This window comes from Erythrolamprus reginae, chromosome Z, assembly GCF_031021105.1.
Source record: "Erythrolamprus reginae isolate rEryReg1 chromosome Z, rEryReg1.hap1, whole genome shotgun sequence".
NCBI lineage: Eukaryota > Metazoa > Chordata > Lepidosauria > Squamata > Dipsadidae > Erythrolamprus > Erythrolamprus reginae.
In genome coordinates, this window is record NC_091963.1 from 130,010,261 (window position 1) to 130,036,114 (window position 25,854).

At 41.4% G+C, this 25,854-nt stretch overlaps 1 protein-coding gene across 1 annotated transcript; it reads left to right on the forward strand.

Annotated features, from left to right (window-relative positions):
- The first annotated feature begins 4,557 nt into the window (after positions 1–4,557).
- Positions 4,558–25,016, forward strand: HSD17B14 (hydroxysteroid 17-beta dehydrogenase 14). The gene is made up of 9 exons (XM_070728145.1): positions 4,558–4,707; positions 10,036–10,080; positions 11,884–11,984; positions 14,911–14,977; positions 17,020–17,111; positions 20,796–20,900; positions 21,476–21,543; positions 22,514–22,610; positions 24,664–25,016. Exons 1-9 carry the CDS (start codon positions 4,620–4,622, stop codon positions 24,826–24,828), a joined length of 828 nt encoding a protein of 275 aa, XP_070584246.1. The 5' UTR covers positions 4,558–4,619; the 3' UTR covers positions 24,829–25,016.
- The last annotated feature ends 838 nt before the right edge of the window (positions 25,017–25,854 follow it).

The following is a 25,854-nucleotide window of genomic DNA, read 5'->3' on the forward strand; positions in this document are numbered from 1 at the left end:
AGGTATAGGAGATATAGGAGAGCAATAGGACAGGGGACGGAAGGCACTCTAGTGCCTTTTTACTCGCCCCTAACTGACCTCTTAGGAATCTGGATAGGTCAACCGTAGATAATCTAAGGGTAAAGTGTTGGGGGTTTGGGGATGACACTATATAAAGCATGTGTACACACACAGGCACGCACAGCTCTTCTAAAATTATACACATTCAACCTCATTTACTGCGATAGAAAAAACATACCTAGAACCCAGAAGGGGAAAAAAAGAAAAAAAATCAATTTTTTTCTACCGGTTCTGTGTACCTTTCTGTACCTGTACGAACCCATCGCTGGGTTGTACTCATGTGCAAAGCTCCACTTGTGTGAGCAGTAAACACTTGCATGAGAGAAGCTCCACGCATGTGAAAATACAGCACTTGAGTGATGGGTGAGGCTGATAATTTGGATGTGTCTTCTATTCTGAAAGTAGCTTTTGTTCCCCAGCCCTAACTAGCTGCTAACGATCTTCCCAGCTCTTCCCTTGCAGGCTTTTTCATTGTTTCTCTCTGTGAAGAATGTTTTCCAAGCCCTAAGTCTGCAGGTTTTTCCCCCCATTGCTCTACTTGCTCCGAATGTTTCTGTCCAGGTGCTAATGATGTTCCCAGCTCTTATTGGCTTTCAAGCTCTTTCATTGTTATTCTCTCTGAATATAATTTTTTAAAAGCCCTAACCAGGGGATACGCTAATGTACTGACTAAGAATGCTAGCCAGATTCTTTTCTTTATTTTCCTCCCCAAAAACTAAGGTGTGTCTTATACTCCAGTGCTTCCTATACTCCGAAAAATACATTAGGTCTTAATAAATAATCCTACTCCTAATTGCATCATACAGTCTATTATTTGCTGAAAAGCATGGTTTGCATACTAAAATACTATTATTTGAACTCTTGGCCAATTACTTTACAGAGAACATTCCATTAGAATCTCTTGGTTTCTCCTCTTCGTATTGCCAGCTTTAAAGTTTTTCTAGAGTCCTAATTTCCAGTTTTTCAAAAGACCTTGTTTATTCACGCAGCTTATTTATTTGCAGTTTCATGATCTCTCTCTTTTCCAGTCTACTACCTCCTGAAATTTTCTATTCATTCCCTAAAATATTGGTACTTCATTTAAATTGCACTAATATTAATCAATACACATATAGTGAAATTAGTCCTTATGTAATCATAATCAATGAAGAGAGAGAATTATAGAAATTAGAACTGAAGGCAAGGAAAATGAGCATTGAACAGGTGATATCCTGGACTATATACATTGCAGTTCAAAAATCCTACTTTTGCTTTGGTTTTCTTTGGTGATTATCAAAGCTATTCTCTCTTCCCCTCTCCACTGAAGGTAGCTCTCGTGGGGAATGTTCCTGGGGGAAGTTGGTATTAATATCATGTAGCAGGAAACCAGTGGAAGAGACCAAGCAGTGTCACTGGTCAATAGATCATTGACTAGCATTGTGGTAAAGGTTAGAGATGAGTGTCCGTATTCGGTTTCCCTCCAAGTGGGAAATGTGTGCTGTTATACATTACCTGAATTTATGTATTTATGTATTTATGTATGTATGTATGTATGTATGTATGTACGTACGTACGTGTTTGTCTGTCTGTCTGTCTGTCTGTCTGTCTGTCTGTCTGTCTGTCTGTCTGTCTGTCTGTCTGTCTGTCTGTCTGTCTATCTATCTATCTATCTATCTATCTATCTATCTATCTATCTATCTATCTATCTATCTATTTATTAGGTTTGTATGCCGCCCCTCTCCGCAGACTCGGGGTGGCTAACAACAGTAAAAAGACAACGTAAACAAATCTAATATTAAAAAAAATCTAAAAACCCCAATTTAAGAGATCAGTCATACATATAGTCATACCATACATAAATTTTATAAGCCTAGAGGAAGGGAATATTTCAATTCCACCATGCCTGACGACAGAGGTGGGTTTTTAAGAGCTTACGAAAGGCAAGGAGGTTGGGGGCAACTCTGATATCTGGGGGGAGTTGGTTCCATAGGGTCGGGGCCGCCACAGAGAAGGCTCTTCCCCTGGGTCCTGCCAAACAACATTGTTTAGTCGACGGGACCCGGAGAAGGCCAACTCTGTGGGACCTAACCGGTCGCTGGGATTTGTGCGGCAGAAGGCGGTCCCGGAACACTTTGAATTGTGACCGGAAACCGATCGGCAACCAATGCAGACTGCGGAGTGTTGGAGTAACATGGGCATATTTGGGAAAGCCCATGATTGCTCTCGCAGCTGCATTCTGCACGATCTGGAGTTTCCGAACACTCTTCAAAGGTAGCCCCATGTAGAGAGCGTTACAGTAGTCGCGCCTCAAGGTGATGAGGGCATGAGTGACTGTGAGCAGTGACTCCCGGTCCAAATATGAATACTAAGGCCATGAACGCTGCTGCGATGGGGGCCCAGGATGCTTACTGAAGCACACAAAATCAACAGCCAATGCCGACTGGGAATTTCTTGACCGTTTCAAGATTGAAGGCGAGGCTTTTTTCAACTGTATAGTGACAGGAGATGAAACTGGGCTTATCACCATGCTCCAGAGAGCAAACGTCAATCAATGCAGTGGCGCTATACCCATTCTCCTTCAGCCAAAAAATTCAAAACTCAGCAATCAGTGAGAAAAAACTTGGGCACCCATTATAGCCGTGTTCATGCCCTTAACATTCAGGTAGCATATTATAGCGCTCACTTCCCACCTGGAGGGAAAAGGAATGAGGACGCCCATGTCCAACCTTCACCACAATGCCAGTCAATGATCTACTGACCATTGGAACTGCTCGTTTTCTTCCGCTGGCTTCCCGCTACACGAGAGTAATACCAATTTCCCCCACGAACATTTCCCACAACAGCTATGTACCTTGTAACCTAACTTTCCAGATAACCCTCTTATAAGTAAGAAGCTTCCTCTCTTTTTTTTCTCATTCCTTTTCATTGATATTTGATGTAATGATGTCAACAACCAGGAACACACAACTTTTGGAGAGTTAGCAGCAGCACAGCCTTGAATGGAATGTTGGAGTCCATATTCCAAAAGATAGATATTGTCAGGACAAAATTAAACTTCATTCCACACCATTTTTCATGTGAGTTTCATTAAGGTGAAATTAATGCAGTCAACATTGTTTCCCATTTATTTAATAAAATTTCTCTGGTATAATAAAGATTCCAATTTAGTGGCATCTTCTGGAAATCCCTGAGCGTGGGCCTCAAGACCTGCAGTTATCTGGGGCCCATGAAACTCCAGGGTTTTTTTCTGTTTTATTTTGGTTTTTTATTACAAGTAAAAATACATACATCTATTTGCAGATTGCTACCCGTTTTTGGTATGCATTCTTAGTTTTTTTTAAAATAGCACATAGATAAAAACAAATGATGGGAAAACGGAGCTTACATCAATCTTGGTTAATATGTATTAGTAATAAAGAAAAAGAGAGAGGAAGAGAAAAGAAGAATAATTTTTAACATAAACCCCTATTGCCTAATAAACCTTATAGTGAGATAGTCAATTGATTCAGTACAAGTGTAACCTTAGGCTTACGTTTCTTCTGTCATGTATCTTTTTTGAATCCATTTATGCCATATACTGTACTCCAGTTTTATAAGACTTATAAAATTGCAACTAGTATAGAGCAAGTTTCTTAACTGTGCCAATTTTAAGATGTATTGACTTCAACTCCTAGTGTCAAACCGGTGCAGAAGTTGGTGATAAATCAATGGCTTGCCACACTATCTGAAGAAGGCCTGATGTTTATGGGAACTCGGGAGGGGTGCAGATGCAGCCCCAAAGCATTTTTTTGAGAAGTTCAAGGCCATCATATGTCCACCACCTGGGTGGAAGCAGAAGGAGTAGCCACCCTGGCCCAACCTGAGTGGGCAAAGCGACAAGTTTGTGGGTGGGGGGCAAGTCATGTGAAGTTTCAACTGGGTGGGAAGAGCAGATTCGGGTTCCCCAGTGGAGGTGCCAGGATGGCTCAGGAAATAAATTGGAACTTCGAGGAATACCTTGACTTGGGCTCTGATTTAATTTTGGATGTTACCTGGAACTTTGATACACAGAATTCCCCAGCAAGCATAGAACCTGGAATCATAGGGCTGGAAGGGAACCATGGAGATATTCTAGTCTAACCCCCCTGCTTGAGGCAGGGGACCTTATACCATCCCAGTCAAATGGTTGTTCAGTCTGTTTTTATTTTTATATATTTTAACTCTGTACCATAATTTATGATTGTACATAAAGAATGAAATAAATTTACTGCAGTCCTATTTCCAAGGCAAATTCATTATACCAATATGCAAGATAATTTCCTAGTGTGTCCAATCACACTTGGCCAATAAAATTCTATTCTATTCCATTCTATTCCATTCTATTCCATTCTATTCCACTTACTGCTCCGGACACGCGGAAGTGAATTATGATATCTCCCATCCCACCCCGCCAATGAAAACAACAGAAAACAAAAAAGACTCCATTTCCCAGCATGCCGCTGGAGATGGAGCATGCGTAAACGTCAAAACTTCAGGAGGCTGAAACTTTGTGTCCAAAGATTAGCTGGATCGCTTGGAAATCGAGACTGATTTTGATCGGGATGGCAAGTGGGCAGCGGTACCCGGGCAAGGTCGTCATAGTGACAGGGGGTACCCGCGGCATTGGCGAAGGCATCGTGAGAGAATTTGGTGAGATTAGGGAGATGGAGTGGGGCGTGGGAAGAGAAGCAGGGAGATTTTACAAGAGAAAAAAGTCTTCGTATCTTCAGTGCAGTCTGGCATGAAGGTTTAGCCTCAAAGTTAATGTGTTGAACTGAAGTAGGTCTATTCTAAATAATATTTAGAACGAGACCTCTGTATATACTCAGATGTCTAGAATCAAATAAATCTCGTCTCCCCGCCCTCAGCAACATCTGCTATCCGGGACTACCCCTGAACAGAATTGCTGTTTAATTTAGCATATATAAATTATTTAGCAGATTCTCTCTCTCTCTCTCTCTCTCTCTCTCTCACTCACTCTCTCTCTCTCTCCCTCCCTCCCTCTCTCCCTCTCTCTCTCCTCTCTCTCTCTCTCTCTCTGTCTCTCTCTCTCTCTCTCTCTCTCTCTGTCTCATTGCCATTTAGTTTGGCATATGTAAATTCCTTTAGCATATATATATAAATTCCTTTAGCATATATAAATTCCTAAAATCCTTTTAGGAAGCTATAAAAGAAAATGAAAGAATCATGTTTTTTGGGAAACACGAAACTCCCTATTGCAATCAGTGGGTTTAGTGCTTTATGTGAATCCAACCATTGTTTAAACTGCAGGACTTTGGAATGTGTAACTTTACCTAATATCAGATTTTGTGTCAGAGTTCAGCCTTCTTAGCTTGAACCACTCTGATTGGGCAGTGCAGCTCAATCAGCTGGGAAGATTTTGGGAGTTGAAGTCCAAACAGTTTAAAGTCGCTAAGGTTGAGAAATGTTGAGAAAAGTTTCACTAAAACAAAATAAATTCTGCCTGCTGTGTCAAAATGGCCCTTCCATCCAGGAAACAGACTGAAACAACATCCTGTCTTTCTGAAGGGCACACAAACAGATTGTGTCCATGTTACCAAATGAGGAACAAACTAAATTCAGAAAACTGGGTTTCTGGAGACTCTCACTCTCTCTTTATATTTATAGCACCCATACTCCTCAATTGAGGACCACAACTGAACCCAATATTTCTGTTGCTAAGAAAGACATTTGTTAATTGAAACTGGCCACATTTTATTATCTTCCTTGCCACAGTTAGGTGCCCCATTGCTGTAATTAAATTAGTTTGGTTCTGCAACCCAACATGAGCCACACAGACTTCAGAGGAAAAAACAATTGCTGCCAACCTGCCTTCCATTGAGGACCTGTATACTGCACAAGTCAAAAAGAGGGTGGTGAAAATATTTACAGATCCCTCGCATCCTGGACATAAACAGTTTCAAGTCCTATCCTCAAAACGTCACTACAGAGCACTACACACTAAGAAAAATAGACACAAGAACACTTTTTCCCAAACACCATCACTCTGCTAAATAAATAATTCCCTCCAGACGGTCAAACTATTCACTAAGTCTGCATTAATATTATTACTAGTTTTTTCTCATCATTCCTATGACCTATCTTCTCCCACTTATGACTGTATGACTTAACCTGTTGCTTGTATCCCTAGCGTTTTTTATTAATATTGATTGTTTCCTTGTTTATTTGGCCCTATGACAATCACTAAGTGTTGTACATCATGATTCTTGACAGATGTATCTTTTCTTTTATGTACGCTGAGAGCACCTGCACCAAAGACAAATTCCTTGTGTGTCCAATCACGCTTCTCCAATAAAGAATTCTATTCTATTCTCGTAACACATTTGTTAAGTGAATCTGGCTTGCTCATTAATTTTGCTTGGCAGAGGATCACAAAAGATCACATGACCTCAGATTATTGCAACCATCATAAATATGATTCCGTTGCCAAGCATCTGAATTTTGACCATGGAGATGCTGCAATAGTCATAAGATTGAAAAGTCATTTTTTTCCAGTGCCATTATAACTTCCAATGACCACTAAATGGACTATTTAAGTTTTGAGGGCCATCTGTATTTTTTTTTACTTTTTCATATTTCAAAGGTAGAACGATTAAAGATAAATAAGGCAATGGGTCCAGATGGCATCCACCCCAGAGTTCTTAAAGAACTCAGATCTGTCATTGCTACCCCCCTGACTGATTTGTTTAACCAATCCTTGTTAACAGGAGATGTTCCTGAGGATTGGAGAATGGCCAGTGTTGTGCCTATCCACAAGAAGGGCAGTAGAGAAGAAGCTGGTAACTACAGGCCAGTTAGCTTGACATCAGTTGTAGTTAAAATGATGGAGACTCTACTCAAAAAGAGGATAAATCAGCACCTAAAAAACAATAACTTATTGGACCCAAATCAGCATGGCTTTACTGAAGGCAAATCATGTCAGACTAATCTCATTGATTTCTTTGACTATGTCACAAAGGTGTTGGATGAAGGTGGTGCCATGGATATTGCCTACCTGGACTTCAGCAAAGCCTTTGATACGGTTCCACATAAAGAGCTGATAGATAAATTAGTGAAGATTGGACTTTAATCCCTGGATAGATCAATGGATTTGCAGCTGGCTGAAGCGTAGACATCAGAGAGTTATTGTTAATGGCGAGTATTCTGAACAGAGTCAGGTTACAAGCGGGTGTGCCACAAGGGTCTGTTCTGGGTCCTATTCTTTTTAATATGTTTGTGAGTGACATAGGGGAAGGTTTGGTAGGGAAGGTTTGCCTATTTGCCGATGACTCTAAAGTGTGCAATAGGGTTGATATTCCTGGTGGCGTCTGTAATATGGTAAATGATTTAGCTTTACTAGATAAATGATCAAAGCAATGGAAACTGCAGTTTAATGTTTCCAAATGTAAAATAATGCACTTGGGGAAAAGGAATCCTCAATCTGAGTATTGTATTGGCAGTTCTGTGTTAGCAAATACTTCAAAAGAAAAGGATTTAGGGGTAGTGATTTCTGACAGTCTCAAAATGGGTGAACAGTGCAGTCAGGTGGTAGGGAAAGCAAGTAGGATGTTTGGCTGCATAGCTAGAGGTATAACAAGCAGGAAGAGGGAGATTATGATCCCGCTATATAGAATGCTGGTGAGACCACATTTGGAATACTGTGTTCAGTTCTGGAGACCTCACCTACAAAAAGATATTGACAAAATTGAACGGGTCCAAAGACGGGCTACAAGAATGGTGGAAGGTCTTAAGCATAAAACGTATCAGGAAAGACTTAATGAACTCAATCTGTATAGTCTGGAGGACAGAAGGAAAAGGGGGGACATGATCGAAACATTTAAATATATTAAAGGGTTAAATAAGGTCCAGGAGGGAAGTGTTTTTAATAGGAAAGTGAACACAAGAACAAGGGGACACAATCTGAAGTTAGTTGGGGGTAAGATCAAAAGCAACATGAGAAAATATTATTTTACTGAAAGAGTAGTAGATCCTTGGAACAAACTTCCAGCAGACGTGGTAGATAAATCCACAGTAACTGAATTTAAACATGCCTGGGATAAACATATATCCATCCTAAGATAAAATACAGAAAATAGTATAAGGGCAGACTAGATGGACCATGAGGTCTTTTTCTGCCGTCAGACTTCTATGTTTCTATGTTTCTAAATAAATTTTAATGAATTACCTTTGACATTTTTTTCAGTTCACCTTCAGCCCCCAGTTTTTCACTATAGCTTGAAAGTGAGTTAAAATTTATTTATTTATTTAGATTTGTATGCCGCCCCTCTTATTAGTTTCTTCTTCTGCCTTCAAAAAAAAAAAGGTATTTTCCCCGCCTGAAAATTTGGGTGTGTCTTATACTATGAATGTAGCTTTTTTGAACTTTTATTTTCAGCCCTAAGGAGGGACTAACAATCTTCTCAGCTCTTACTGGCTTGCAGGCTTTTTTCATTGCTACTCTCTCGAATGTTTTTTCCCACCCTAACTCTTTGCAGGCTTTTTTTTTTCATTGCTACTTGCTCTAAATAATGTTTTTTCCAGCCCTAACCAGGGGATAAAATAATGTGCTGAAGCTGACCAGACTAAGCATGCTAGGCAAATGAATATCTAGTAGGCAGATTCACCCACATTTTCCTCCCCAAAAACTAAGGTGTGTACTATGAAAAATAGAGTAATCATATATATAAAGGAAAGTTTCTATTGAATAGGCTTTTTTCCCCACCGGGTTAATTTCCCCCCCCCCCACTCAAAAACATGTTCAATACTTCCGTCTACATTATAATACAATAATTATCCATTTGCTTTTCGTATTTATCCTTCCACAAATGCTGCCTCCTTTCTTCTGAAAAATTATAAAGTTTTCCGAATGGACCAGTAGTCGATCTTGGGAACTGTAAGATGTGTGGACTTCAACTCTAAGAATTGGAATCCACATATTTTGAAAGTTGTCAAGGTTGAAAAACACTAGTCTGACACATAATAGATTCCATATTTATAAGCTGTTATTGGGTGAAAGGAACCAATATTATAGAAACAGTCCTCGATTTATGTCAAAAATTAAGACCAGAATTTCCTTGGGTTAAAGTCTATGGAGAGGGGCGGCATACAAATCAAATCAAATCAACTCAACAAACAAACAAATAAAATAAGATTATTGTTAAGTGAGTCATTCCTGATTTTGCAACATTTTCCCCATGGTCATTAAGCAAGTAACTGCAGTTGCATAAATCAGAGGGATTTGTTGAGCAAATCCATCTCCCATTAATTTTGCTTGTTGGAAACTAGTGCTAAGGTTGCAAATGATGATCATATATTTCCCAGAATGGTTAATAACAACAGCAGCAGCAGCAGCAACAACAACAGAGTTGGAAGGAACCTTGGAGGTCTTCTAGTTCAACCCCCTGCTTAGGCAGGAAACCCTACACTACTTCAGAAAGATGATTATCCAACATCTTCTTAAAAACTTCCAGTGTTGCAGCATTCACAACTTCTGTTCCACTGATCAACTGTTCTGGCTGTCAGGAAATTTCTCCTTGGTTCTAAGTTCCTTCTCTCCTGGTTTAGTTTCCACCCATTGCTTTTTGTTCTAGCCTTAAGTGCTTTGGAGAATAGGTTGACTCCTTCTTCTTTGTGGCAACCCCTGAGATATTGGAACACTGCCATCACATCTCCCCTAGTCCTTCTTTTTATTAAACTAGCCATGCCTAGATCCTGCAACTGTTCTATGATGCAACCATCATAACCATATGCTGATTGCCAAGCAACCAAATTTTGTTGGCCATAAGTATTAGAACCACACGTGACCTAAGTCATTTTTTCCCCAGTGCTGATGTTGCTTCAAATGGTCACCAAACAAATGGTTATATAAGTCAAGGACTACCTGTTAACTTACTATATCACATTTCTGTATTTCTCATCAGATGATGTCACTGGGATTTGTTTTGAAATATTCCACTTGTGTTTTTTTCCCCTTTCCAGTTCATCATGGAGCCAAAGTGGTCTTCTGTGCACCAGCATCTGAAGGTAAGACCTAGAAAGCTCTGTTTGCTCTTGCTTTATATTTGATTATTTATAATCCTGCTCCCAATTAGGTGATCAGTTTGATAGATTAAAAGAAGATACCATGTTTGGACAACAGAAAGTTGCAAGTAAAAAAAAATCAGATGAATAAGTGATCAACTTCATGCATTGCAAATGAAGCATGCTGCAGTTCATGGTGGCACATTCATTTTAATGAAATCCATCAACCTCACATGGTGCTGTAGGACACATTCAGATTTTTAGATTAGAGAAGGTGCCACATTTTTCAGACTATAAAATGCACCGGTGTATAAGATTAGATTAGATTAGATTTATTGGATTTATATGCCGCCCCTCTCCGCAGACTCGGGGCGGCTCACAACAATGGTAAAAAAAAAACAGTACGCAGTAACAAATCTAATATTTAGCAATCTAAATTACAGTCTTAGGTTAAAAAATCCAAAAAAGAAACCCCAATATATAAAAAAACAAGCACACAATCGAATCATACACAAAAACTACATGGGCAAGGGGGAGATGTTTCAATTCCCCCATGCCTGATGGCAGAGGTGGGTTTTAAGGAGTTTACGAAAGGCAAGGAGGATGGGGGCAATCCTAATCTCTGGGGGGAGCTGGTTCCAGAGGGTCGGAGCCACCACAGAGAAGGCTCTTTCCCTGGGTCCCGCCAGATGACATTGTTTAGTCGACGGGACCCGGAGAAGGCCAACTCTGTGGGACCTAACCGGTCGCTGGGATTCGTATGGCAGAAGGCGGTCTCGCAGATATCCGCATCAAGATTTCAAAGAGGTAAGAAAAAAAAGTTTTTGTCTTTCCTGGTCCAGAAGAACATTCTGCAGGCATCCAATTCTGCAGATTTTCTGCGTGTCCCATATATATATATATATATATATATTTTGCAAGAATGGACCCGTTTTCAGTCATTTTTGCAAAAAAAACAGGGTACACAGAAGGTTTTGAAGTCTGTAGAGTTCTCCTGGGGGCCTGAGGGAAGGCAAAAATGCTTTTTGTTTAATTCAAAATTATTGTAACTACCAGTTCCAATTGAGTAGAAATAGCTAGATATATTCCCACTGTATTCTAAAACAGTTTAAAAAAATATACAGTGGAAACTATTGGGCCACATGTTTTCAACTCCTGCTGTGAAAACTTTTCCAGGGGTTGGTGGAAATCAATTTCCCAGGTCGGAGTGGCACACCTGTTAATTTTACTTGAAACTAGAGAGGCATCTAAAGACTCCAGGTAATAATTTCAGATTCAATTCAATTCAATTAAATTTATTAGATTTGTATGCCGCCCCTCTCCGAAGACTCGGGGCGGCTGACAACAATAATAAAAACAATATTCCAGCGAAAACAAAACTAATATTAAAAAGCACATAAAACCCTATCATATTTAAAAAAGCAAACAACATATACACACCCAAACATAAATATAAAAAAGCCTGGGGGAAAGGTGTCTCAACTCCCCCATGCCTGGCGGTATAGATGGGTCTTGAGTAATTTACGAAAGACAAGGTGTGTGGGGGCAGTTCTAATCTCCAGTGGGAGTTGATTCCAGAGGGCTGGGGCTGCCACAGAGAAGGCTCTTCCCCTGGGGCCCGCCAAACGACATTTTTTGGTTGACGGGACCCGGAGAAGGCCAACTCTGTGGGACCTTATCGGTCGCTGTGATTTGTGCGGTAGCAGGCGGTTCCGGAGGTACTCTGGTCCAATGCCATGCAGGGCTAAAAGATAAAATGGTTATCCTTCCCTTCCATTTCCCCATGCACTTTGCATCTCTTTGCAGAAGAAATAGGAAAAGGTCTTGAGAGGGAACTTTCAGAAGGTGGCGGATCTGGAGAAGGTCGCTTTGTGGTCTGTGATGTCCTTTGTGAAGCAGACATGAAGGTAGGCTGGACTTCTCTTCCTGGGTGGTTCCTTTCCTAAATCTGGAGCTTATTTCTTGTGGCTTTCTTGAACTTCTGCATTTTTTCCATCACTTCTGCAATGTAACTTCTCACCCTGAAGTCCAACTCAAGTACAACTCAATCTGTATAGTCTGGAGCAGTGTTTTTCAACCAGTGTGCCGTGGCACACTAGTGTGCCACAAGACATGGTCAGGTGTGCCGTGAAGCTCAGAGAGAGAAAGAGAGAGAAAGAGAGAAAGAAAGAGCAAGAGAGAGAGAGAGAGAGAAAGAAAACAAGAGAGAAAGCAAGCAAGAGAGAGAAAAAAAGCAAGAGAGAAAGCAAGAGAGAGAGAAAGCAAGAGAGAAAGAGAACAAGAGAGAAAGAAAGCAAGAGAGAGAGAGAAAGAAAGAAAGCAAGAGAGAGAGAGAGAGAAAGAGAGGGAGGGAAGGTGGGAGAGAGAAAGACATAGAGGGAAGTAGGGAGGGAGAGAGAAAGAGAGCAAAAAAGAGGGAAGAAGGAAGAGAGAAAGAAAGGGATGGAAAGAGAGAGAAAAAAAGAGGGAGAGAGAAATAGAGCGAAAGGGAGGAAGAGAGAGAATTTTTTTGTCCAAACTTTTTTTAGCCGCCCCCCCCCCCACTCAACGTGCCCCATGGTTTTGTAAATGTAAAAAATGTGCCGCGGCTCAAAAAAGGTTGAAAATCACTGGTCTGGAGGACAGAAGGGAAAGGGGGGACATGATCGAAACATTTAAATATGTTAAATAAGTTTCAGGAGGAAAGCAAACACAGGAACAAGGGGGCACAATCTGAGGTTAGATGGGGTAAAGATTAGAAGTAACGTGAGAAAATATTATTTTACTGAAAGAGTAGTAGATGCTTGGAACAAACTTCCAGCAAATGTGGTTGGTAAATCCACAGGAACTGAATTTAAACATGCCTGGGATAAACATATGTCCACCCTTAGATAAAATACAGGAAATAGTATAAGGGCAGACTAGATAGATCATGAGGTCTTTTTCTGCCGTCAATCTTCTATCTAATATATCCAATGCAAATGTTAATTCCCAACCTTGGCAACTTTAAGGAAGTGGTAGTGTTCAACTCCCAGAATACCCCAACCAGCCAGTCGGTTGGGGAATTCTAGTAAATGAAGTCCAGGCATGTTAAAGTTGCCAAGGTTGGGAAACCCTAACCCAAATTCTTCACCTTATTTTTTGTTTTGGATATAATGCTGAGTTGAAAGCAGTTGTAACACAACCATTGGATTCACACACTGCACACTATGTTCATGTGACATTTTTTGTTTTGATTTAGCATAAAATGCAAACTCAGCCAGTCGGGTTTGTAAATTGTGGCTTCTGGTTTTGTATTCTGAGCAGAGAGGCCTTGTCTAGCTTATTCAACAAACAGTAGTTTAAAAAAGCCTTGTGCATTGTGGAAATTACTCTATTTCCTCAAAATTAGGCATCCCCTGATAATAAGCCCAATCGGGCTTTTGAGTGCATGGCAATAAGGCCAAGTGCTTATTTCAGGGTTCAAAAAAATATAAGACAGAGTCTTATTTTCAGGGAAACATGGTAGCGCAGGGTTGGCTCAAAGGGTCACCTGTATCAACACTACCCTTATTTTGGGGTAAATGTGCAGAACAAGTGCTAACCAGTGTCACTGAAATTAACAATAGCAATTCATGATCTATGGAACTTCGGGAAAACATTCCCCTGAATAACAGCTATGGAGGAATAGGTAAGATGGCAAATCTTTTATCTATTCTCATTGGTTGTATATCTATCTATCTATCTATCTATCTATCTATCTATCTATCTATCTATCTATCTATCTATCTATCTATCTATCTATCTATCATCTATCTGTCTATCTATCTATCTATCTATCTATCTATCTATCTATCTATCTATCATCTATCTATCTATTTTATTCATTTGTCCAACACACAAATACATAGGAAGAAAAATAGACATGTAGTAATATATATAAGGGTAAAGTGAACTTAGAGGAGAGGATATATGAAAGAAAGAAAATATATATGATAAGTGAGAGAAAGGAAAGACAATTGGACAGGGGACGAAAGGCACACCAGTGTACTTATGTACGTCCTTTACTGGCCTCTTAGGAACCTGGAGAGGTCAATCGTGGAGAGTCTAAGGGAGAAATGTTGGGGGTTAGGGGTTGACACAATTGAGTCCGGTAATGAGTTCCATGCTCCGATAACTCAATTGTTGAAATCATATTTTTTACAGTCAAGTTTGGAGCGGTTCGTATTAAGTTTGAATCTGTTGCGTGCTCTTGTGTTGTTGCGGTTGAAACTGAAGTAGTCATTGACTGGTAGGACTTTGCAGCATATGATCTTGTGGGCAATACTCAAATACTTCATCTCTCTTTAGCCTTTACTTTGTGCAAATACGTACATGTGATCCCTGCCTAGATGTTTACATTTCCCACACGGTTCCCATCCAAATACTAATACTGTGTAGATTTATACTTACTTAGCTTCAGAAAGATGGCTGTATCACAGCTTCACAGCTCACATCCTTGGAAAATTGCCTTAAATCTACCCTCCTTTATTACTTCTGCAGGACTCTCCAACTGCCCACATTTCTCATGCTGATAACAAAAGTTTATGCTTAGACTTGGTTGTTTAAGAAGATTGCAAAAGATTGTAAGGAGCCAGATTCTCCTCTTGATCTTCCACATAGCAATAAGACTTATATACCACTTTCTCCTAACAATCTGGGTGCTCATTTTACCAACCTCGGAAAGATGGAAGGCGAGTTAACCTTGAGCCACTAAAGAACAAACTGCTGGCAGTGGGTAGAATTAGCCTGCAGTACTGCATTCTAACCACTGCGCCACCACAGCTCCTACTATTCCTGAAATATTTCTCTTTTTACCCTATACCTTCTCTACAGAGGTTGGTGTCGGTGACCATAGGACAGTATGGACAACTAGATTGCCTGGTGAACAATGCTGGCGGGCGTGAGTCATTTCCAAAATGATTGGGCCTGTCTTGCTAACCATTTAAAATGTTCTTACTTATCCCACTAATCCTCACAGAATTCTTATTTATGCGATAGTAGTGAATATCTGTAGCTCGGGTGGAGGATGAGGGTGGAAGTTCATTCTCTCCTTTTTTAAAAAAATAAATTTTTAAAATTGATTTTCATAATAACAATAAACATTCACACAATACATAACAATGTGCTCAGTGTTAAGTGCCCACCACCAAACAACATTCATACCGCTCCACCAAATTGGGGGCATAATTTCTATATAACATTTTAATTCAAGAGCAATATATCTACTTACACATTATAAAGTGATTCTAATTTATTCTTTATACCTTGGTCTCGAATTCTACTAACCATATATCCTCTTACCTTGTCTCATTGTCCCATCAGTTCCCGCAGATTAGTTTCATTGGCTGAATTCATCCTCTTATCCATAATCTCAAATTGAATATGATCCACCATGTACCAATACCAATTTTGTATTGTCCATTTTGTCGCATTCTTCCAGCCTAGGACTATTAACACCTGAGCGCTTTCTATCGCTCCTTCTTTTATTTCTCTAAATTCTCCCATCTTTTTCCTTTTGATAAATATCTCCATTTCCTTTGTAATTGTCCATTGTATATTTAACATTCTATTAGTATCCTCTTGCACTTCTTTCCAAAATTTCTGTACTACTGGGGATTCCCAAAAACATATGCATAGACACCCTCTTATCTTGACATCTGTGCCGGGGTGGAAGTTCGTTCTCCAAGCTTGTGGGCTGGTTTCCAAACGTTACGTTATCAAGCTAGGTAACATCTTCACATCTACAAGTCTCCTGAATGAGAAGGGGGGTCAGACTAGATGGACACTGAGGTCCCTTCCCTCTCTATCATTCTGCAAGTCTCCTGAATGAGAAGGGGGGTCAGACTAGATGGCCACTGAGGCCCCTTCCCTCTCTATCATTCTGTAAGTCTCCTGAATGAGAAGGGGGGTCAGACTAGATGGCCACTGAGACCCCTTCCATCTCTATCATTCAACTGGTGTGTGTATGAAAGAGCAAACTGTCCCATTCTTTCCTTCCAAAAGTAGCATTTTGTAACAACTGTTCTGATTGGATGGTGGCAAAGTGTCCCATGTGGCCAAAAGGCTGTGGCTGAATGTGGATTTTTGTGACGAAAGGGCTGGGGCGAAGAGCTAGGGGCCTTTGGGCGAGGGAGAGAAGGCAGCGGCCGATCAGCTGCTGCGGAGGAAAGAGCTTCATCCAACTGGCGGAGGCAAAAAGTCCCATCCCCCAATGACGGTGTTCTTCTCTTCATGTGGTCAGTAGGTCTTGTGATGGAAAGATCACAAGACCCACCCCAAAGACCCTCACCTGATGTGACTTCTCCATCACCTACCAACCATACAAAGTTGGTATAAACAGAAGAGCGTTGATATCTCCTAAACTCTGCTGAAGATATCACCTAGCCTGGAAATGAAAAAATTCGGAAACCAACTCACAGGCTCGGAGAATGAACCTCCACCTTCATTCTTATTTATTTAATTTTTTTTTCAATTGTTTCTAACTTGTTTGAGGTTGGTTTTATCACATTGCGTCCCTGTAGATTTCTGTAAAGGCATCTGTCAATTTTTATGAGCGGGATAAATTACTTTCCTCAACCCGACGCTCCCCTATGGGTTAGGTTACAACTTCCATCAACCTGTGAAAGTCTCTCCAGTTTTATCTCCATAGCAACCCTGTAAGAGAATTGGATAGACAGAGAATGTAATTAACCAGTTGAACCAATTGAACTGGATCTCCTCTGTCATCACTTTGGAGAAACAAGACCGAGCCAGCAAGGATAACATTGGCGAAGTTGATTAAGCATGGCTTTTATTTGGTGCGCAAACTGACCTAGGTGATGCATGGTCCTCAGGATTGATTTGGAATAAGCACCTAGAAAAGCAAAATACATCCACCGGGGAGCAAGAAGGCAATCTATATTGATTTATGCAATATCCTCTCTCTCTTTCTCTGCCAAATAGATCCCCCTGATCAAAGAATCGATGATGTATCTGCCCAAGAATTCCGTAATCTCATGGACCTCAATGTTGTCAGCGGTTTCTTAATGGCCAAGGTAGCTTTTCAGATATATTTATTTGAATTATATATATTCTTCTATATTCTTCTTCTATATTCTTCTTCTATATTCTTCTTCTATATTCTTCTTCTTCTTCTTCTTCTTCTTCTTCTTCTTCTTCTTCTTCTTGTTATTATTATTATTATTACTATTACTATTATTATAAACATAATTCGCCGCTACATCACGCAGTCCTAGGTGCTTGGGAAGCGCCCTACTGGTGATAAAATACGAAATCCAGCATAGTGATCTCGTTTGCTGTGTTGTACTGCTGTACTGTTATTATTATTACTATTATTACTATTATTACTATTATTACTATTATTACTATTATTACTATTATTATTATTATTATTATTATTATTATTATTATTATTATTATTATTATTAAATTAGATTTATGTGCCACCCTTCTCCGAGGACTAGGGGCAAAGCATATGCATTCAAGATGGCTTTTTACCACACTGATATTGTCTACATTTAATTTCTTATCCTGCAGCGGGAGTGGACTGCTACGGATTTGTGTGAACCCGTAGTAACATTATGGCCGGTTCAGCAAATCGCCAAATCTCACCCCTGGCTGGCCCCACCCACCCCGCTCCTTCCCTTCCAGGAGTCTCCACGCGGCCCATGTGGATGCGAGGTAAGTGCAGGACCTGTGCAGAGGCTTGGGGACGGCAAAAAGTGGGCATCCCAGAAGTTCTGGAAGTCTGAAAATTTCTGGCCTCCAGAACCTGGTGAAAGCAGTTTTCGCCCTTCCCGAGCCTCTGCATGAGCCCTGCACTTAAGAACATAAGATCATAAGAAGAGCCATGCTGAAAGCCCATCGAGTCCAGCATTCTGTGTCACACAGTGGCCCACCAATTGTCCATGGGGATCTTGAGCAGAAAGAGAAGGCAAGACCCTCCCTTTCCCTTGACCCCCAACAAATGGTTCTCAAGGGAATCCTGCCTGCCTCTACCAACATAGAGGCGGCACTTGGACATCCGTTTCAATAACCATCTATATGCTTGGCATCCATGAATCTGTCTAATCCTGCCTTGAAGCTATCAAGGCTGACAGCTGTCATGACCTCTTCTGGAAGTGAATTCCATAAACCAACGACCAACCCTTCATTAAAAATTTTCCACTTCTCATGGAAACTTCTGGGGAAGGTGAAAATGTCCACCCAGCCCCCTGCACCCCCCTAGCAATCGGGCAGAGAACCCATTGCTGAAAATTTTGGAGCCTACCCATGCCCCTGCAGTTGTAGATCAAGGATTGGTGCAAAGTTTTGGGAGAGAGCGCAACGCAGAATCCTTGATGGGTCCTTCTTTCTTCTTGCCTAGATTCCTATCTATACTCTCCATAGTGAGGAAACGGGCCTGTCAAAGTGGCAAGAATAACACTCTGACTCATTCATTTACACTTTACCAAATGTCCAATTGAAAATCTCAATTTCATATCTTCTGAAGAGCAACCCCTCCCCTGAGGCTTTCGGGATTGGTTCTGATCAGCCTATGCATTTCCATGGTTACAGGCTCCTGCTGTCCGAGAGATAAAATCTGTCTCCACTTTGCCTTTAAAATCCACATTTCATCTCAGAGGAATGAGTGGAGAGCGGGGAATGAAATATTTCAGGATCATGTTTGAAGCTGGAATTCAATTTTAGCAGCTTTTCTGGAAACAGCTTTGTGGAGAATTACTCCAGATGCATGATGAAGTATTTTGGGTGGGGTGGTGGGGTTTGCAAATGAAAGAGGCCAAGTTTCATCTTTTCATCTCTATCTTATTTTGCTTCTTTATACTGGTACTCTTCCTAGTATTGGCTTTATAGTGATTAGAAACACTATTGTTGGCTTGGGATCCTGGGAATTGTAGTCCCAATGCGTCTGGACAGCCTTAGGCCCTAAGAAAAAGTGGGAGTTGATGACATTGTTTAGTCAATGGGACCTGGAGAAGGCCCACTCTGTGGGACCTAATCGGCCACTAGGATTCGCGCGGCAGAAGGCGGTCCCGTAGGTATTCTGGTCCGATGCCACGTACGGCTTTATAGGTCATTATCAACACTTTGAATTGTTTCCGGAAACTAATCGGCAGCCAGTGCAAGCCGCAGAATGTTGATAAGACATGGGCAAATCTAGGAAGCCCCACTATAGCTCTCGCGGCCACATTCTGCACAATCTGAAGTTTCCGAACACTCTTCAAAGGTAGCCCCATATAGAGAGCATTGCAGTAGTTGAACCTCGAGGTGATGAGGGCATGAGTGACTGTGAGCAATGACCCCCTGTCCAAATAGGGTTGCAACTGGTGCACAAGGCAAACCTGGGCAAACACCCCCCTCGCCACAGCTGAAAGATGTTGCTCCAATGTTAGCTGTGGATCGAGGACGCCCAAGTTGCGAACCCTCTCTGAGGGGGTCAGCAATCCCCCTCTAGGGTAATGGACGGACAGATGGGATTGTCCTTGGGAGACAGAACCCACAGCCACTCCGTCTTGTCTGGGTTGAGTTTGAGCTTGTTGACATCCAGACCCTAAAAGCCTCCAGGCACTGGCACATCACTTCCACTGCTTCACCGACTGGATGTGGGGTGGAGATGTATAACTGGGTATCATCTGCATATTGATGATACCTCACCCCATGCCCTTGGATGATCTCACTCAGTGGTTTCATGTAGATGTTAAAAAGTCAGGGGGAAAGGACCGACCTGAGGCACCCCACAAGGGAGAGACCTAGAGATTGACCTCTGACCCCCCACTAACACCGACTGTGACTGACCGGAGAGGTAGGAGGAGAACCATTGCAGAACAGTGCCTCCCACTCCCAGCCCCTCCAGTCAGTACAGAAGGATACCATGATCGATTGTATCAAAAGCCGCTGAGAGGTCAAGAAGCACCAGGACAGAGGATAAACCCCTGTCCCGCCAGAGATCATCCATCAGCGCAACCAAAGCAGTTTTCGTGCTGTAGCCGGGCCTGAATCCTGACTGTTGAGGGACTAGATAATCGGCTTCTTCCAAGGACCGCTAGAGCTTGAGTGACATCACCTTCTCGACAGCCTCACCCATAAAGGGAAGATTGGAGACTGGATGATAGTTGTTAAGTAAGGCTGGGTCCAGGGAAGGCTTCTTGAGGAAGGGGTGCACAAGTGCCTCCTTGTAGGGAGCCAGAAAGGAGCCCCTCCCCAAAGAAGCATTGACAATCTGGACCCAGCTCCGTGTCACCTCCCTGCTGGCCAAAACCAGCCAAGAGGGACACGGATCCAGTAAACAGGTGGCAGAACTCACAACTCCAATAGCCTTGTCCACTTCATTAGGTGTCACCAGGTCAAACTCCTCCCAGACAGGTGGACAAGGACGGGCCCCAGTCACCTCGACTGACTTGTTGTCAGTCAACTCTGCTATCCAATCGGAGTCAAGGTCTGTCTGGATCTGAACGAAGTTGCTACTTAATTTCAAGACCTTTTCTACCTTTTTCTATCCATCTAGTTCACTGAACCATCCACCACTATCCCGCCCCTTTCCTCATTTCTATTCTTTGTGTATCCTAGCCTTTGTGATTACTTAAGGAATGGCTAAACACCTTTACTTTATTATGGCTAACATTTAAAAAAATTCAGTTGAATCAATACTAAATAAATATCTAGAGCTGGTGCACTTTCTTATTGTAATTCTTTACTTCTCTTCATTTGGCTGTTAACAGTTTGCGCTGCCTTACCTCCGGAAAACAAAGGGAAACATCATTAATGTGGCGAGCATGGTTGGTCACTTTGGACAAAAGTTAGCTGTACCGTATGTGGCAACCAAGGTAATCCAGAGCAAAATGTTCCGGTCTTATAGGTCCATTTTCTCCTCTAGAATTGTCAAGTCATCAAATCTTCCCCAATGAAAATATTTTTGTTCATTTCTCTGAATCAAGCTGTTCCAGGGAACTGTAGGGGCCAGTTGGATTTATTTCTCTGATTTTGGTAAGTTTGTTTAAAAAGCCAGTGTTGCTTTCCATATTGCGGCATGGGGGAGCTTTTTACCCTAAAGGCAAGATAAAAAGCTTTCAATTCCAGGAAGGTTAAATTGCCTTATAATTTAATAACACCACAAATTCATTTTAAGGACTAGAGCCACTTAATTAACTGATGGATTCTTACTTTCAGCTTAACAGTAAGTGAATGTCAGGATCAGGGTTCACAAAGACTATTTGAAGATCATTAATAGGGGTGGGGAGAGAGAGAATCAACTTTTCTATCAAACCTTTGCTTTGACAGAGGTTGTATTGCAGATGGAAGCTAGTGATTTGAACAGTTGGCCTGATAGGCAGGAAAGAAGATGTAGCTCAGTCAGGCTGCTGATTCCCCTTTATAACTTTTCAATGCTTTCAATTTCCAGGGTGCTGTGATTGCGATGACTAAAGCTATGGCTATAGATGAGAGCCAACATGGTGTCAGAGTCAACAGGTAATATGGTTGGTGTCAATCAGCCTTACAGTGTTAGCAAATACACCCCTTTGCAAAATGTTCTGTGATAAGCAGCCTGGTTCAATATCAGTTAAGGGGTTTGAGGAAGAAAAAAGAATGTTTGAAGAAGAAAAAAAATCATTTGTTAATAGTTTTTCTTTCCAAAACAATGTTAGAGACTTGTTTGTTTTCCCTCCTGCTGGGACAGACAACCTGCAAAACTTTGGATCAAATGCAGCCCCTGCTGGTTTTGTGCGGCTCTTAGCATCAGATCTTTAGTTCTCAAAAGATTACTTCAAGGAGATGGAGCCTTTGCTAGAAAAAAAGGCAATTGTCCCCCATTTCAGTCATCTAGGTTGTGTTCACAGAGAAGCCTGAATATGCTTCTCAATTCAGGGACTAATTCCTTAACAGTAAAGCGACACAGAAAGGAGTTTCAAGTTTTTCAAGTTTCATTGGATTTATATGCCGCCCCTCTCCCTCTGTGTCATATCCTTCTCAACTCTATTGTATTTCTCTATCATCTCTGTGTGCCTTATATCCTTCTCAACTCTACCATATTTCTCTATCGTCTCTCTCTGTGTCTTATATCCTTCTCAACTCTATCATATTTCTCTATCATCTTTGTGTCTTATATCCTTCTCAACTCTATTGTATTTCTCTATCATCTGTGTCTTACATCCTTCTCAACTCTATCATATTTCTCTATCATCTCTCTCTGTGTCTTATATCCGTCCATCCGTCCGTCCATCCATCTAACAGTAAGGCTGAAACTAATGTCTGAATGGAACTACTGATCAGTCTCCGCACCAGCATATGTAAGGCAGTTTTGATTTCATTTAATGAGGTTACATTTATAAAAATAAAAATACGGAATTGTGAGGGGGGGGGTTGGTATAAAAGTAGAACAGTTTAGTTGCTCTTCCACAATGTTTTCCTCGTCAACACACTCTAACCATTGGAATTGCAGCATCTCGCCCAGCAATATTTGGACTTCCGGATGGGAAAAGCTTTCAAACCAGGCAGCCAATGCAGAGGCAATGGTCAAGGAAGGCAAAGATGCTCAGGCAAGTGCATTGTGGGAAAATGGGAAATGTAAGGTTGGGCAACCTAGATAATATTTCAGAGGTCCATATACAGTGGTACCTCTGCTTAAGAACGCCTCTACTTAAGAACTTTTCTAGATAAGAACCAGGTGTTCAAGATTTTTTTGCCTTTTTTAAAGAACCATTTTCTACTTAAGAACCCAAGCCTAGAAAAATTTCCCAGAAATTTGAAAGCAGCATGCAGGCCCAGCCAGTTTCCTGCCATTTCCCCTGGGTTTCTCTCTCTGGCGCAGTGTATGGGAGGCAGCCTTGCGACTGGTGTATGGGAGGCGCGTGCTCCTCCTCGCCACTTCAGAGTCCCTCTTTTTTTTTTAAAGCCTTAAAGTTTTGGATTTTTTTAAATTCCCCTCTCCTCACCTTCTTCTTTTGTTCAGCAGCGACTGTCCTCCTCCTCCTCTTCCCACCCAAATCCAGAGCTTTTATTTCTTTCCTAATGGGTTTGCACACATTATTTGATTTTACATTGATTCCTATGGGACAAATTGCTTCTACTTACAAACATTACTACTTAAGAACCTGGTCATAGAACGAATTAAATTCTTAAGTAGAAGTATAAACATTGTGAAAATACAACCAAAGCTCTTGCAGCAAGAACAGCAAGATTCTTGCATGGTGCAAATTAAGGATATCTGCATATATTATCTTAGCTTAATTGCTTTTCTTGTTACTAAGTGAACTGTTGTAAGTCGAGGACTATCTGTAAAGATGATGATAAACTCTTCTGGTTTATATACAGGCAGTCCTCGAGTTTCAATTACAATTGATCCCAATGTTTATGTTGCTAAGGAAAACATTTGTTAAGTGAGTTTGCCTCATTTTACGACTTTTGTTGCCACTGTTGTTAAGTGAAGCATTGCATTTGTTAAGTTAGTAACAGGGTGGTTAAGTGACTCTGGACCCCTCATTGACTTTTGTTGACGGAAGGTTGCGAAAACTGATTACTTTGACATTCTAATCGTCTTAAATATGAATCAGTTGCCAAGCATCTGAATGTTGAACATGTGACCCTGGGGATACTACTAGTACAAAGGTCATAAGTGTGAAAAATTGTCATGTCATTTCAGTGCCGTTGTAACTTTAAATGGTCACGATATGAACTGTTAGAAGTCAAGGACTATCTGAACTTAACATTTAATTCACGGATAGACTGTAGATGTGAAATAATACTAAGCTGAGCGAAGGGTGTGTGTCAAATGTGTCATCAAGTATGAGTCTCTTTGTGCCCACAAGAGATTTTAAGTCCAGTCCACCTTGAATTCCTTTGACTCTTCTCTGTTGCCAAATTTTATTTTATCCATTTATTATTTATTGGATTTGTATGCCGCCCCTCTCCGGAGACTTGGGGCGGCTAACAGCAATAATAAGACAGTGTATAACAATAATCCAATACTAAAAACAATTAAAACCCATTATAATAAAAAACCAATCATACATACAGACATACCATGCATAAAATTGTAAAGGCCTAGGGGGAAAGGGTATCTCAATTCCCCCATGCCTGGCGGCAGAGGTGGGTTTTAAGTAGCTTACAAAAGGCAAGGAGGGTGGGGGCAATTCTAATCTCTGGGGGGAGTTGTTTCCAGAGGGCCGGGGCCGCCACAGAGAAGGCTCTTCCTCTGGGTCCCGCCAAGCGGCATTGTTTAGTTGACGGGACCCACTCTGTGGGACCTAACTGGTTGCTGGGATTGCTTTGACCATTATTCAGATTCTTGTAGAGAGCTTAACTTGCAATAAATCTTTATACCCATTCGAACTGCCTGGATCTGCTGATTTTCCTCGGACTTGACACTGGCAAGTACAAGGAGAGAAATATGTGGCTATTAGAGCCTGTGATTTGGGGTCACTGTTCTAGTTGTTGACTTATCATAAGCTTATCACAGAAGTTCAGGAATCTTTGTTTTTTCTTCAAGGGTCCAAGATTCATGGGTAAAAATAAATGCATCAGGGCAGCGTATGTTCCTCCTCGGACAGAGAATTTAGCTTTCCTTTTTTCTCTCCTCTGTTACGATTGCAGCTTATGGGACGGATGGGGACTCCAGAAGAGTGTGCAAAAGCCGCCCTTTATCTCGCTTCGGATGCTACGTTTTGCACAGGGATCAACCTTTTCCTCAGTGGCGGAGCTGAACTCGGCTATGGGAGGAAGAGCCACCAAGACCCCAATTCTGGTTTGGACGATTAGCAAGACCCTTCCGAGATGGACAGATTTTGGCAAATTGCAAACTCACATTGGGAGATCTCGGCTCTGCTTCGTGAAACTGATGTGGAACGGTTCCACGGCTGCATTGATTTGTGGTAGTAAAAAATACTGTATCCGTAAGAGCTCTGGGACCTGTTGAGGTTTCAATAAATTTCTAATCCACCACAAAACTGAAGAGGCTCTCTCCTTTTCTCGCGCCAGAAACCTCTCTGCCTTGCCCTCGTTGTGGTAGGCAGCAATAATTCATTGGCAGAACAGCTGGTCCTCAGCGAGGAAAGGCCTGGCAGGCCAAAAGCGGGAACCCACCCACTTTTCCCATTGATTGGCATAACGGCAGGACCAGTAGGATATCTAAATGGCAAGAAGCCAAAAGATCCTTGCTTGCCAAATTTTCACTGCAGGTTGCAATTGGCTGCTTGAGGGGAGGGGAAAGGAGTGTGGATGTGGTAATGCGTGAAATTATGTGCAGGGCTGAAATAGTAATGCACCCAAACCATTTTACAATGGGGGGGGGGATTAGCATCATTTCAGACTCCTGAAAAATACGGACCTAAAATAATTGCCAACTTGTGTGCTTATTCAGTCTCTGATTCCATTTTATTTATTTATTTACTTACTTACTTAGTCTCTGATTCCATTTTATTTACTTACTTACTTACTTACTTACTTACTTACTTACTTACTTACTTACTTACTTACTTATTTGATTTGTATGCCGCCCCTCTCTGTGGACTCGGGGCGGCTAACAACAGTGGCAAAAACAGCATGTGACAATCCAATAGTAAAACAGCTAAAAATCCTTGTTATAAAAACCAATCATACATACAAACATACCATGCATAAATTGTAGAAGCCTAGGGGGAAAGAATATCTCAGTTCCCCCATGCCTGACGACAGAGGTAGGTTTTAAGGAGCTTACGAAAGGCAAGGAGGGTGGGGGCTATTCTAATCTCTGGGGGGAGTTGGTTCCAGAGGGTCGGGCCGCCACAGAGAAGGCTCTTCCCCTGG

Coding starts and splice junctions, on each gene's coding strand:
- HSD17B14 (XM_070728145.1), top strand. CDS start 4,620: ATGGCAAGTGGGCAGCGGTACCCGGGCAAGGTCGTCATAGTGACAGGG. Junction 14,978..17,019: donor GGTGAACAATGCTGGCGGGC/GTGAGTCATTTC, acceptor TCTGCCAAATAG/ATCCCCCTGATCAAAGAATC. Junction 20,901..21,475: donor TACCGTATGTGGCAACCAAG/GTAATCCAGAGC, acceptor TTCAATTTCCAG/GGTGCTGTGATTGCGATGAC.